The following is a 16,202-nucleotide window of genomic DNA, read 5'->3' as shown; positions in this document are numbered from 1 at the left end:
CCTCACCTAAAATTAAGGATGCAGAACTACAAAATTTCTGGCACATATTACGAGTTCAACAAATGTTTGAAAATAATGAGGATATATTTATTCAAGAATTTAATAGTCTAAAATGTTTCCTGTATGACTCCAAAATAATTCATTCCTTTACATCTGACTGGACGAGTCCTTTTATTTCATTAACAATTCATGTGACCTATTTAATAATTTACTTTAAAATTTTGATTCAACTAGTAATTCTCAGACCAACTCTGATCATTTGTGTTGGTATTCTGGAAATAGCAATTTTTTTTTAGATGACTCATTAAAATATCTAAATTTTCCTTTTTTCTTAAGATTTTATTTATTTATTTATTGGGGGGGTAGCAAGCATGAATCGGGGAGGGGCAAAGGGAGAGGGAGAGAGAGAATCTCAAGCAGATTCTATGCTGAGCACAGAGCCAGACTCGGGGCTCAGTCTCCCGACCCTGAGATCATGGCCTGAGCTGAAATCAAGAGCCAGATACTTAAGTGACTAAACCACCCAGACACCCCAATATCTACATTTTTCTCAAGTTATAGTGTTACTTCTTCATTTTCTCAAAATATCTTTCACTCATCTTTTGATTTTCATTTTTATGTTCTCCCCAAATGACTTTATAATTGCAAACAAAGAAAAAACATGTATCTTTTTTTAGAACCTAACAAAAGGATCCCAAATTTTATCCAATCCTCCCCCTCCCCCCAAAAAACAACCAGAAAACAAAAACAAAACAGAGGTAACAAGAGCAACAACAGCAGCCCTGCTAAGGTAATGAGAGAGTCTGGACTACCAGATATTAAAATGTATCACAAACTACTAACAATTCAGGCCACACGGTAATGATCTAATCATTTAAAAAAAAAATCAAATAACAGAATGGGACAGAGGTTCTAAAAATACAATCTAGTAAATGTATTACCTCAGAATATGATGGTTTCATTTTAAATCAGCAAATAAAAGAAATATTTAATAAATCACTATTTGGGGAGGGAGTTGGGGGGATAAGTGAAATAGGTTAATGAGGATTAAGAGGCACAAACGTCTAGATATAAAATAAGTCACAGAGGGGCACCTGGGTGGCTCGGTCAGTTAAGTGTCTGACTCTTAATTTGGCTCAGGTCATGATCTCAGTGTAGTGGGACTGAGCCCCAGGTCTGGATTCCCGCTCAATGGGGAGTCTGCTTGAGGATTCTCTCCAGCTGCCTCTCCCTCCCTCTCCCTCATTGCGCTCACTCTCTCTCTAAAATAAATAAATCTTTAAAAACAATAAAATAAGTCACAGAGATGAAAAGTGCAGCATAGGGGATACAATCAATAATATTGTAACAGTGTTGCCTGATGATACATGTAACTACATTTAAGGTGGTGAACACAGAGTAATGTACACAACTGTCCAATCACTACCTGTATACCTGAAACTAATGTGACATTGTATGCCAGCTACATTTCAATTAAAAATCAATACTTTCCAGGTGGTGGATGATCTTAGACATTTAATTTAAATTCCACGTAACACTAAAGAGAACTATGAAATTTAGATTCATTTCTAGTAAATTCCCTTCTTACTCCAGAAAGGATCACTTCAGACATTCTCTACTTGCCTACTTCTTACATTTCCTTTTTTCAACCATCACTTGGCTGAGGCATACTTCATAGAGAAAATGGAAGCTATCCGACACAGACCCATTTATACCTGATTTATCTACTAATCTACTACCTGCTTTCCACTGAATGGAGGAAAGTTCTAAAAAAATCATGTTCTCAAAAAAAAAAAAAAAATCATGTTCTCAAACATACATTCTCAAGTACCCCATGTCATTCTCTTTATTGTCTGCTTATTCACACACGATAACGTGCCAGTATGACATTTTCCACTTTGTTTTGTTTTCTGTTTCCCCATTAGGTATAAGCTCTTTAAGAATAGGTCTCTATCGGGGTGCCTGGGTGGCTCAGTGGGTTAAGCCGCTGCCTTCGGCTCAGGTCATGATCTCAGAGTCCTGGGATCGAGCCCCGCATCGGGTTCTCTGCTCGGCAGGGAGCCTGCTTCCTCCTCTCTCTCTGCCTGCCTCTCTCCCTACTTGTGATCTCTCTGTCAAATAAATAAATAAAATCTTAAAAAAAAAAAAAAAAAAGAATAGGTCTCTATCTTGCTTACTGCTGTATCAGAGAACCTGGCATTTAATCCTTATTTATTGAATGAGCAAAGGATTAAAAAGCTAAATTTAAACAACTAAGAGAATGAAAAACCTAAGAGAATAAATATTTTAATTTAACTGTTATAGGTATGGTATAACCTGTCTAAAAATATTACATTAAGGGAAATAAAAACCCATGAGATAATTAATAGGTTATATAAAAATCAAAATTCCCATGTCATAAAACATTATCTGTACATGATTTTATATATAATCACTATGAAGTTATGAAAATGCTAAAAGTCACAAAGACGGTAGAAATAACAGGCAAGAGGTTAATAGTTTTAATTAATAAAATTCATTCATCAACAACACATTAATAAAAAAATGTATAACAGATATGAAAGGTAATTCACAAAATAAAGAAAAATGACAAACCACAGAAAGAATGGGTAGGAACCAGGAATTAGGGAAATACATTTGAAAAGACAAACTGAACCCCATTTTTAACTGTTATATTTTTATTTTTTATTTATTTATTTTTTTTAAGATTTTATATATTTGACAGAGAGAGATCACAAGTGGGTGGAGAGGCAAGCAGAGAGAGAGAGAGAGAGAGAGGGAGGAGGAAGCAGGCTCCCTGCAGAGCAGAGAGCCCGATGCGGAACTCGATCCCAGGACCCTGAGATCACGACCTGAGCCGAAGGCAGAGGCTCAACCACTGAGCCACCCAGGTGCCCCTTAACTGTTATATTTTTAAAATAGTAAAAAGAGTAACAGAAATGAAGAAAATGTGAGGAAATAAGGATTCTGTTATAAAACTTGACAGTGTCAACTGAATCAATTTTCTGAAGAGACAGTGAGATGTGTATCATAATTATTATATGTCTACTACTCTTTAACCCACATTTCTAAATTCCGAGATTATAGCTAAAATAAATAAAAAGAAATATACGCAGAAAACTATGAATGTAGATTTAGCATTATCTATGGAAATGAGAAAAACAGCCTGCAAATCAAAAATAAAGTAACATTTCAATAAATTATAAAAATTCCTTAGTATAAAATATTTTGAAGCCATAAAAATCATATGAAAATAGAGATTAATTAAAAGGGCTGGTAAGGGGTGCCTGGGTGGCACAACTTGGGACTCTTGATTTTGGCTCAGGTCATGATCTCAGGGTCATGAGATTAAGCCCAGCATCCAGCTCTGCACTCAGCATGGGTCTGCTTGAGAGTCTTCTGCTCCCACTGCCCCTTTCCCCACCTCTCATGCTCACTCATGCACTCACGCTCCCCAGAACAAATACATAAATCTTAAAAAAAAAAAAAAAACTGGTAAAAAATATGTAGCATGAACTGAATTATCCTTTTACATCGATTTACTGTCCTATCTCTATGCACTTGCAACCATATTTTAATTATTGATACTTTATAAGTTGTAATATCTGGTAGGCCAAATGAGTACCCTTCCATCACTTTGTCCTCTCTCAAAATTTTATTGGCTAGTCTTATGAGTTATTCTTTCAAATCAACTTTTAAATTATTTTGTCAAATTCAATAAAAAGCAAATTTCCACTTGAAATTGTATTACAGTTAACTATAGATTACTTGGGGAGAATTTACATCTTTTCAATATTATTCCATCAGAATATCCATTCATTTATGAATTTTATTTATCAGTCTTCTCTCTGAATGTCATTTTCTTTAGTCTAACAGTTTAATAAAACTTTTTCTCTTCTCTTTTTTCACAGAAATCTTTTAATGGAATCACCGGTGACCTCTTATCTTCAATGTAGTGGAGAGTCCTTATCTTGACCTGTCCACATCATCTGATAATCTCTTCCTCTTGAACGTGAGAACATGAAAAAGTAAAGCTCGTTCTAATGACTGCCGATATTCATGCCCATTTTGCTTTTCAAACATATAATGAGAAACTGTTCCAGCAGACTCCTTCATAAAACTCATAAACACCCTCTTTAATCTTTATATTAGCTTTACCATTATTGCTTTACCTCCCCCCCCCCAAAATTTGGTTGAATCTTATTATATCAATTCAAATTCAGCTTAAAGATTGTTCTGTTACTCCCAAGGAATTCAATATATTAATCTGGTTGTTTAGTTTTTAACTAAGGAAAAACTGATAAAGCAAAGATTTGAATCAAATCTTGAAACAGCTTTAATACAAAGTTAAAGTTTTTAAATCTTACCTTTCCACATAAATACTTTTGCTGGTTCCTAGAGCATACAAGCTAGTCAGAATTCTGTAACATGAAACCTGTACATCTTCCACTAAGGAAAAACAGAAACAAGAACAAAAAATACTTGTTATTCATATGTTGTCCTAAAAAGTTTAGGCTGAAACCAAAATTCCATACTGAGGGTATGCTAATATTTCAACACTTAAAAAAAGCAAAATTAGAACAAATAGATAAGTAAAATGAAATATAAAAACTATTTCCCAAACTGAATCCTTTGCTTTAAGGAGCTGAAAACATTCCAAAGAATATAGTATAATTATTGAGAACATCCTCAAGAACATTTTTTTATAATTTTTCTCTAGATAGAAGAAAAAAGGATTTCTTCGAGAATAAAATTAAGCATGAGACTGTCTGGGAGGAGGGGCAGATTCTGTCTCCTCTTCTGAAGGGATACAAAGACTATGTCTTTTATTTTAACCCCTAAGCAAACAATAAACAATGTTGGAGAAGGTAGTGAGTTAGTGATTATTTCTGACCCAACATTAAAGGCATAGGTAACTCAAGCCTAAAGTGATGCAAGAAAATAAAATAAAATGTTACACATGATCTATGATGCAAGAAGACATGTTTAAGAGGCAAAACCCCCTAAGAACCCTGGGTTTTTAATTCCAGTGCTTCTACCATTTCTTAAAGAGTCCACCATGATAGGAATGGAGAAATCATTCCTGTGTTCCGGAGATGTTCCCACATCCACTCTGCACTGTAAGCAATGTTCCTATAATGGTTTAAGGAAATGTTTAGTGAGTAGTAGTGGTGTTCCCCACAGAGTAAAGCAGTGGTTTTCACCCAGAGCTCTGCTTCACCTGGGAGACCTACAAGGCTGGGGGACTGAGTAGGTGTGTCTGCCCTGAAGACCCACGTGCCTATTTAATAAGGGCTTACATCTTCTTTCATTTCATATCAGCAGGAGAGCAGGAAACTGGGACAGGTCTGATATTATTTGTATTTTCACGTTGTTTTGAGCAATCTGTGGATATTTTTTAAGAATTATGGTTCCAGGCAGAAACAGCTGATTAAATCCCCCATGAAAATAGACTGAAACCTATAAACAAAAAATACGTGAACCACCCTAGTAGACCAATGATTTACACAGATTTTGTCGCCGTCATCTCCCTATTCGTTGGTCACACATCTTGTGGAAACAATCAGCCCTGACTCAGAGATAATTCGAAAACATTTAATGTTGCATGTCCCATGCTTCAACTGCACTGGGAAAATTCCACGGAAGAAGAGAACACAGAAATAGTAAAAATTGGAACCTGGGCTTCAACGAGGTGGAAGTGAGAGCCCACAGCCACGACCTTACAGTTCCTTTCTGGGAATCCACGTGACTCGGGGACCTAACTCTATAAAAATGGTTTCTGTAACTCAAATGCCAACCTAATAATGTTGTGCAGAAGAAAAAACAAAAAAAGAAATGTGCGTTTTAATGAGTCGGCAGGGTTTCAGTAACTAGATGGAGCTTTTATGATTTCTCATTGTACTATTAGATAATGAGACTCTAAGTAACAGATTTACATACATATTAGATCTTCTCCAAACTGATGCTGGCCAATATGCTCGAATAATGATGACAGCATCGGCAAGAGAGCCACCGTGGTGTAATTGATAATCTGAGTGACACCTCGGGGTTGGTTTCGGGTGTGGGTGAACTGGCCCTGCTTGAGGTTCTCCATGGTCTTCTCCAGATCCTCCGCGGCGTTGTCCAGAAAAGCTCGGAGTGCGCTTTTAACACTTTCTAGGCCAGTCTTCATCACAGTCCTAGGAAGGAAAGAAGGGAGCAAGTGGGATACAAATCAAACATGCTTCTACCTCTATTTACCCATTACAGTCAGTCAACTAAATCTTTTTAATTCACTCCCAATTTTTCCAGTGTACTTAAACTCAGAGCAGTATGGCTCTGTAAGCCCGTCACCTTTCCTGAATGCCCTCGCAGTCCACGTAATTAGGACCCTGATCCAAAGTCAGTGATAATGCTCTGTTTTTTCTACCACCATTTTCAAATATGGAGAGTGTTTGTTTTATACTCTGACAAAAAACCACAGTTTTCGAGCCCTTTGACTTAATCCTAAATCCAAGACAACCAGAATGTTTCCTGAGGCAATGAGTGTGAGAGAAACATTGAATCCCAGCTCAACCAAGTCATCAAATGAGATAGATGTTTTTGTGCCTTAAGTGCAGCAGTCAGCTAAACGAGCCTCCAGAGGAGGAACTTTGTACAGAAGTCACCCTCTAATGCCACTATGTCTAGGAAGAAATCAAAGTATATAATAGCATCACTTTTCTTCATCTATCACACAAAATGTCTCACATAAAATTTTAAATGTGACAGTAAATAGCATCATGGCATCTCCTCTTTAGGAGACATTTAGGAATTCTTAATTAGATTTATCCTGGATAATAAATGAAATACATGCATGGCTTAAAGTCTGAATCAACCCTGTGAGATACACTGGTTTTGCTTTTAGGCAACCTGTCGGGTTTCCAGTCACGTTGCCAGGAGGGCAGAGTAGAAAGTACACACACTTGGGTACTGGTCTACTTCCACACTTACTATGCAATCTTAAGCTTCACTTTACTCATCTATAACATAAGACTAAAACCCTGTTCCTATAAAGCTAAATGTTATCACAAATGCGGAGCACAACAGTACCAGACCCAGAAGCTACGAAGACCTCTGAAGTCGGAGCTCACCCTTTCTCTTGCACGTGATACATTCCCAATTCAACCCTCCATGACATATCTAGATGCCACTGCAATTACTTGAAAGTTGAATGACAATTTAGAGAAGATCCTAGAAATAATAAAATGCCATTGTATCTGTCATTTATGAAATATTCTTTTCACCCCCACTTAAGTCTTTATTATAATTCCAAAGAATAAAATCAAGAGACAAGGTGAGTCTTATTATTCTCGCGTGGCACTCCTACAGCCACGTAGACAAAAATGTGTCCACTTACCTGGCATCCAAGGTCTGACCCAAAATATGAAGACAGTTGACAATTGATGTGGCATCATTTCCTATAGAGGAAACAAAAGGTTGTATAAATTGCGCTGAGGATTTCTCATTGTTCTTTTCTAGAAAGATTTGTGTACCAAAAAATTAGTCAATGGTACAATTCCATAATAACTTGATTAAAACGAATTTCTGATACTCAAGTTTGAAATCATGCAGGTTTTCTGCTCAAAAGTGGTTATGCAAATGTAAGGAGAAAAGCAAGAAAGCATGTCTCATCAAAGAGCTGACATACTCAAGAAGCATTCAAAGCACTGTGCCAGGCTGAGGTGTTTTTATTGAATTCTTCAAATATATCCGCCTCCCCATACTGGCTTGTCTTCTTTCTCAGTCAAGTTGTGAGTCAGCTTTTCAAGGGAACTCATAAGTTTATAAAAGGAGGTGGGCCAAAAGTCTAATAAGTTTAACTCCCTTTTAATTACCCACGTGACTCTGCTTTCTGATTCCAACCAACTGCATTAAGATGAATTAATGTGCCTGAATGTTTTTGGTCTTTGGTGGAAAAGAACCAGTAAACTGTCTGGTAAATAAAAGCATCAGTGGCTGAAAAGTTAAATCCTCTTCTTATGAGAGATTTGAAATGGGAATGACTTTTCTTGAAAGTCAGATGAAATTTACCCATTCTCATTGGCATGTTTTGTCAGAAAGTACAAAGATATGAATTATACAATTACTATGTCTATCCTACTTTGTGATAAAGATACATGAGAGCAAATACACAAAATGATGAATCCAAAGTTACGAACTGGACCACTCACAAGACATTCTGATAAGTTACTTCCTCATTTTATACTTTCCTATTTATAATATATAGTCATTTCCTGGGTCCAGAGATTAACAACTTCCATTGGGATATAAGTTTTTGCAACATTTCTTAATGTTATACTCCTTGTGCAAAAAAAAATCCTAAAATGAATTAAATATACATGAAAATTAACAACTACCCTGGAATCTGGACAAGCCAGTTTAGTGATCTGATACAGATGAGGAGGAAAAAAAAGGTATTCACTGCTAGAATCTGAGTTCTTAAGTGAAATGTTCCATTCATCTTGTGCCTTGAGTCTCAGAATTTCTGATAATAATAAAGGCAAAATAAGCAGAAAGGCAGAATTTGGTATGTCCTTGTCTATTGATCATAGTGGCAGTCCTAGAGCTTCCACTGAGGTCCATAGAAGTATTACGCATTTAATGATTCATTCACTCAACAATATTTGTCAAATACTAGGCATTCTCAAAGTCCCAGTAATACATGAAAGAGAGTTCTCATGGTACTTGCATTTTAATGGGGGACACAGGTAATAAAATATTAAGAAAAAAAATCAATTGGAAACATAGTATCAGGCTACACTAAAGAAAGTATTTCATATTTGTAGATTATGTTAATTATGTATAATTAAATAATTTATATTATATGTTATATAATTACTATTTATCTATATCAGGGAATAGGGATTAGAGCAACTTGACAGACTAATATGGTGAGTGGTCACAAAGCCCTTTCTAAGAAAGTGGTACCTGAGCAGAGATTTGAATGAAGGAAGGAATTGTGCATAGATCTGGGAGAAGGACCCAGACAGAGGGGCCAGAATGTGCAAAGGGTCTGAGGCAGAAAATGAAGCTGGTATTCCAGGGAAGGAAGTGGAGGTGGCTGATGCATGATCAAGATTCGGGGGGAAAGAAGGGACCTTATGAAGTGGAGAGGAAGGGAGTGGCCAGGTTCTAGTCTTGAAACCAGTGCAAGAACTTTTTTTTTTTCCCCCAAGTGCAATAGGGAAAAATTCTTAAGGTTTTGAACAGGAAGGGAATCTGATTTATATTTTAAAAGGATTAATTCACCATGTGCAAAACTGTGGAAGGGCAAAAGTGAAGCCAGTTAGGAAGCTACTAGAGTCATCTAGAATCAGAGGACTGATGGAATTTAGAATTTATTTTAAAGATTTGCTTATGGCCTGAACGTGAGATGAGAGGGGAAGGAGTCAAGGATATTGAACGACAAGACTGTTTGGGTGACCACCTGTATGAGCAACTGGGTGAATGGTGATAGATCTCCCGATGTGGAAAGAGCACCAAAAAGGAGCGAAGGAGAGAGAAGGGGGTGGTGCAGGCTCTGCATTGGACAGGTTGAATGTGATGAGCCTGCTGATCTCAGGTAGAGAGGCAGAATGGGCAGTGGGTACACAAATCTGGGACGCACGGAACAGATCGGAGCTGGAGCACCATAAGCATACCGATACGCATATGGAGACTTTCAAAAATTGTGGGCCTGAATGAAATAAGCTACCATGTGCGTAAATACAAAAAACAAAAGGTCTCAGGGCCTTCGCTGTTTGCAAATAGGAAAGATAAAGAGAATATAGCACAGAAAAGGAGAAAGAGAAGGGCCCAGGAGGAAGACGGGACACAAGGCAACGTGCAACCATTATTGAGCGCCAAGTCAGAGAAGCTGGCCCCTTAATCTGGTCCTAAAACTCATGGTTCTTGGGGTTCCTGGGTGGCTCAGTGGGTTAAGCCTCTGCCTTCAGATTGGGTCATGATCTCAGGGTCCTGGGATCGAGCCCCGCGTCAGGCTCTCTGCTCAGCAGGGATCCTGCTCCCCTCTCTCTCTCTGCCTGCCTCTCTGCCTATTTGTGATCTCTCTCTTTCAAATAAATAAATAAAATCTTAAAAAAAAAAAAAAAAAACCCAAACCCAAAACTCAGTTCTTTTTCCCTTTCCCTTCCAGTCTGCTGGTTCCTCGTATAGATGACCAGTGTTTGTACTTTGTCCCAATCCTGGCCGTGCCCCTTTCCAAAAGAGTGGTTGGGGTATTTTGAACCTCCATTCGTAAGAAGGAAGAGTCTCGTAAGGGCCCCACTCATGAGGTGGAACTTTTGTTCCCTGTTTGTAGGTCGGCCCCTAGGATAGCGTCTGGCCCACAGTAGGCATTCACTGGAATCTTATGGGTTTTGAAGGCAAGGAAACCATACCAGTGGCCAGAAAAGTTCTACAGGTCATGTGGTAAATGTGAAATTTCTGTGATTGCAGACTCACAAGCCCCAAGCTCCGCGAACCGACACACTTCCCTGTGCTCCATGTAAAGTGCCGTATAACTCTGAATGGCAACACCTCAGTAAGAAAAATGATGGATAAAGGACCCTAACAAACACAGGAAAGGTATTAACAGAATCTTCAACATTTCGTGGCGTAGACCAAGCAAAAGCATCTGTTCTGTCAGTGGAGGAAAAAGCCCAACTAATGGGTAGTCTTGAAGAGATAAATCTTGTAGTAGGAGTTGTTTTTTTTTTTTTTAAGATTTTATTTATGTATTTGACAGAGATCACAAGTAGGCAGAGAGGCAGGCAGAGATAGAGTGGGGGAAGCAGGCTCCCCGCTGAGCAGAGATCCTGATGCGGGGCTTGATCCCAAGACCCTGAGACCATGACCTGAGCTGAAGGCAGAGGCTTAACCCACTGAGCCACCCAGATGCCCCAGGAGTTTTAAATAAAATAAGAATTGTCCGCATCCTGCCTTCCTTAAGGCTTCCAGATCAATCTCACCAGAAATGTCAATCATGTTATCAGTAAGAACAGGAAAGACAAGTGAAAGTGTAGTAGGATGGTAAAATTTTAAAGTGATGATTGCATTTTCAAGTATTTAACTACATGTAATTACTTCACGGCTCAGACTAGACTAAAAAACCAAAAGTTTGATACTTTTCAGTTCATGCTCTTTCAAGGTCAAAACTACTTCCCTTGTCTTCAAGCATACCTGCATCACCCCTAAACACCTAAGGAAACACCTGTGGATGGCCTGTTTGTCTTTAAGACAGGGTTTGCATCAGTGTGTAAACATAAAAGGTACATCATTAAAATCGTAACTTTTACCTGAGTCTAAGAGCGACAGATGGCAAGCATCCAGTTTTTAAAAATCATTGTACCAACTCTCACACAATACTATAACTCATAAATAAAAATAGCAAAGTTTGGGGTGCCTGGGTGGCTCAGTCATTAAGTATCTGCCTTCGGCTCAGGTCTTGATCCCAGAGTCCTGGGATTGAGCCCCACATCGGTCTCCCTACTTGGCAGGAAGCCTGCTTCTCCCTCTCCTACTCCCCCTGCTTGTGTTCCCTCTCTCACTGTCTCTCTCTGTCAAAGAAATTAAAAAATTTAAAAAAAAACTAAAAAAAAAAAAATAACGAGGGGCATTGCTGAATTATTAGTAGATATTACTGAATTACTGAAACTTTAACTTGGCAAGAAGTTTCAGTTAAATGGAAAATATAATTTACATAATTACATATTCTATTTATTTACTCCAAAATCAGGACATTCTCTCATAGAGATATGTCCAGGGAAAAGAAACATCTGTATTGCTCCAATACTATTTTCTGATATGATCTTTATTACAGGGTTTTAATTCTGGTATTGCTGACTGAATGTATCTCTCTGTAAAAAATAGGTTATTTTTTTTTAGTTTTATTAAAAATAGCTTCTTTTTTTTTAAGATTTTATTTATTTATTTGACAGACAGAGATCACAAGTAAGAGAGAGGGGGAAGCAGGCTCTCTGCCGAGCAGAGAGCCTGATGCAGAGCTCGATCCCAGGACCCCGAGATCATGACCTGAGCTGAAGGCAGAGGCTTAACCCACTGAGCCACCCAAGCACCCCGAAATAGGTTTTTTTTATATAACATATAAAAAAAGTTAAATCCAGGAAATTCTTGTCTTTGCCATGTATAGTGTCATCAAGCCACAGAAATATGATGTTAGGGGAAGACCTTAGTGGTCCTCTAGTGATGACAGCAATAATCAGAAAGCAGCAGACTGTGCGTAACTGAACTACTAGATAACCAGCGTAACGATGGGTTCAGTTCTCAGATATGCACTGTCCTCAGAGACTCTGAGGACTTTAAGTAAATCTTTTTTCATTCTGTGTCCTAGGAAACAAAAGAAAGCACCATCTGAGCCTTCTTAGGGATAACACGTACATGGGCTAATTTTCTACGGTCTCTTCACAGGAGAGAGCAGTCCTCCTTGTAAACACCTCAGTGGGTTCTGGGGGTGAGCAGAGGACAGATGAATGAACATCAACCTAACCCACTAATGTCTTAATCAGGGGGAGACACCAACTGAGAGAATCGAATCTATTAGTAACTTTACTCCTGAAACGCTTCCACACAGAACATGAAGATTTAGGCGGCAGTTCAAATCAGGCATTCCCCACCTGGTGGGAGAAAACCCAACATCTTAACAAGAACTACTGCTTCATTTAAATATAGGACAATATTTAAATGAAGCCCTGCTGTCAATACTGGAATGAAATTTATGATAGGCCATGTATGGGTCTAGGGTCGCTGAGGTCCAACCTGAAGAAATTCTGGGGTCCTATGCTTGCTATGTTACTGAGTGCTTGCTGGAGTCCAGGCCTTCCTAGAAGTCTCAACACCATCACATCTGGAAACTCTCCAGTAACTCTGGACAATTTGCTATCTCGTCAATAACGTTAAAAATTCACCAGAAAATAGGAAAGTAGAATAGGCCTCCAATTGACAACTGCTTTGTACCAGGCTTCTCAAATGATCACTACTGGTCAGCTTCAATGGTCATGTTTGAAAAGTCATTACTTTAGTGTTACTTCTTCAGCTTAAGTGCCCTACGGGTTTTCTTGGACAGCTTAAGGAATAATTTTTTTTAAATGTGATTCTTATAAATTGTGGGATAATTGGATACTACCTTTTTCTTAATAATCTCATAAGCAAAAAAAAAAAAAAAAAAAAAAGTAAAATTTCACTTACTCATGAATGTAAGAAAGTTCCAAATCAAGAGTTCGTGCTGGCTTGTTCTTAGTGTCTGCTCTTCTCTTTTAGACTATAGGCTTCCTGAGGGTAGGACCTAGTTGGTTCACTCATTCAGTCATCAGATATTGATAAAATACCCACTATGTGTCAGACCTCAGATACAAGAATAGGCCCTCAGTGAGCTGAGAGGTTTGTGCGAGAGAGAAAGAGAGAGAGAGAGAGATGTCAATCTGGTGACATTATCGCCGAGATGAAGGAAAGGTCCTGGGAGCTGTGAGAATGTTGTAATAGGAGGGGAGGGAGTGAAATTAGGGAGATTGGGGACGGTTTTCCTGACAGATTAATATTTGTGTTGAGGTCAAGAATGAGAGGCTTACTCCATGGTGGGTGTGGAGGACGGGAGAGGTGACTGCTAGACCCCATTCCAGTCAAGAATTACAGCACGTGCAAAGACCCGGTGCAGAAAGGAATACACCACTTTCAAGAAGCAGAGAGAGGCCCACTCAGGTGGAACCATCGAGAGCAAGCAAGAACGTGCCAAGAAATGAGGATGGAATGGTACACAGGGAATATTTTGTGAAACAATATTGCGGCCAGATTGAGAACTTTTATCTTCAAGCAAAGGGAAGCCACTGAATTTTCAGGAGTGAGACAGGAGACACCGGGTTCAGGGAAGATCAGACTGTTGTGGAGCACGGTTTGGAAGAGCAAGAGGGGATGCAGACAGAATGGTCAGTTTGTTCTCAGAGGAGGACAGGTGACCGACACCTGGATTGGCCTGGCTGTAGTGGACAGGTGTAGGAATCTTCATTTTCCTATCCCCACAGCCTGAAAGAGTGCCTCCCACACAGCAGAACACAGTGAGTGTTTACTGAATGAAGGTGCCAAATGAATGTCATTAAGGCATTAGATTTATTTTCGCATATAAAAATAGAGCCCTTAGGAAGCCCTGATATGCGGACACCTGTGGCACGATTGCTGTGCTGCTGGAGGCTTAGGTATGGATTCTGCTTCCTCTAAACCTGACTGAAGGGCTTCAGTGAGCTGGAACAGGAAGGCTTCTGTATTTTCTAACTGCCTTGACATTAGTAATCAGAATTGCCACTTAGCAAAAGCAGGAGAAAATGACGGGATTAAAAGCAATATTCCATTAGTCAACAATGGGTCCTTGAAAATGGCCAATGGAATCCTTCCCACTTCTCAACTTGCCTGGGCATATCCATGCCCTAACCAATTTTTTGAAACACTAGAGTGCACCAACTTACAATCACTGGCAAGCATCTCAGAATCCAAACAGAAAGCCTATATATATAATGAAGATACTAATTTCTTATTTTTTTTCTGTAAAGTAGTGGAATGGACATACCAGAACTACTGTTCTGTGGGGAAAGGGGCTTGTGCCCCTTTTTAAAAAACTTCCCTTTTTCAAATATAAAATGAAATGGTTTAAGCACCTCAAAAAGAATATATGAAGCATTAAAAACATGACTGATCACTTTAATTCTCAGTGTGCCTCAGTGTATAGAACATATTTTAAAATAGGTAAAATATATACACAAATAGAAGTCCATATTGGGGAAATCTTCAATCAGGTAAGTTTCAACTACGGATGAAGTCTGGAGGTATAATGACAACTTGGTAGCCAGCTTGGAATAAGTAGTCCATTACTCATCAAACCCTGAACTCACCACAAGTATTTTGTTTCTCCGTTTATGTTAACATTCTGCCTCGTGTTTCCAAACCCACCTCCCTGATACGTTGAAGTTTACTGTGTATCTTTCTACATCTCCATCTTTGTTCATTGTTCATGAGACACAAAGCCCAGGTATTTCTTTGCTAGCTTCCACTTTAAACTGTCTTAATTTACCCTTAGATGAAGTCATAAACAAATGAACTAAGTCAGTACAGGAAAAACATTCTGACCATCATTGTGTTATCCATCAGAATACAGAAAAATGATATCATGTAAAAGAAGGGAGAAAATTAAAAAATAAGAGATTAATAGGACTATAAAGGACCACCACACCTATATCATTAGGTCTCTCTCTTTAGGGAAATACACAAGGGCAGAACTATACATCAAAAAAAAAAAAAAAAAAAAGCCAAAAAAACACTTGGCATACCATTTCCATTTCATACTGGAAATGGGCAAATTATAAAGTCTTCACGGTGCAGGTACTTTAAATAGCCAAGTCCCCTAGTCTGGTTCATCTGTAGTCTGATTTATCTAAATAAAAACTGGGCAAATGAGACCAGGGATCCCTTACCTTTGAAAGCTGTAAAGTTATAAGTTTCCACAGCATTTGACCATTCATTACCCTACATTAGATCAGCTATGTGCAACGGAACTTTAAGATTAGGAGTCATTTTAACCTACATTAAAAATGAAAACAAAACAAAACAAAACAAAACAAAACAAAAACAAGGGTTCAAGAGGCCAAGTCCCTCATCTAATCATTCAGCTGGTCTAGTTCCAAAATACAACACTTACATCTAGGTTTTCCGATTCGAAGCCCCTTATTTTTCCAGGACATTCTATTAATGTCTAAAGTCAGGTTATCACTGTCAAGTGTGAAGACAGCATGGGTAAGCTTAAAGATTCCAATGATTTAATGCGTCTGTATTAGAAAATGTTTGATTAAGGAAGACCTCTTGAAATTTGTATTACTTTGCAGGCAAATGTCAATGCGAATTTGAAACAACGAAAACAGGAGAGACTAGAATAATATAAAGAAGACAGACAAATACACTTCTAAGGTGAAGACACGTATTAGTTCTCCAGTAAATTCCTGTTAAAAATAAGAGTAATAGTATTTAAAGGCTAAGGGATTTAAAATACAATGCTCAATGTCACATAGGGATGGAATGAATGTTAAAGTCTCAGTCTATACTGAGAGGTATGACAAGTTTTACTACGCCTTTATCTTCAATTATAGGACCCTTAAAAAAAAAAACAGGATATTAAAGAATAGGCAAAATTAACCCACGGTAAT

General features: G+C 38.3%; 1 protein-coding gene across 1 annotated transcript in view; it reads right to left on the bottom strand.

Moving 5' to 3' along the window:
• Positions 1 to 16,202, bottom strand: part of LOC111144745 (ryanodine receptor 2) — a 549,385-nt gene that overhangs the window by 129,582 nt on the left and 403,601 nt on the right. The window contains 3 exon segments of the mRNA XM_022499183.1: positions 4,368 to 4,449; positions 5,941 to 6,179; positions 7,379 to 7,439. Coding sequence (XP_022354891.1) covers positions 4,368 to 4,449; positions 5,941 to 6,179; positions 7,379 to 7,439 — 382 coding nt within the window.

Source organism: Enhydra lutris, unplaced genomic scaffold (assembly GCF_002288905.1).
Source record: "Enhydra lutris kenyoni isolate GAN:26980312 unplaced genomic scaffold, ASM228890v2 scaffoldscaffold12, whole genome shotgun sequence".
NCBI lineage: Eukaryota > Metazoa > Chordata > Mammalia > Carnivora > Mustelidae > Enhydra > Enhydra lutris.
The sequence above is the reverse complement of the archived record's forward strand: the minus strand, read 5'-3'. Positions and strand labels throughout refer to the sequence as shown.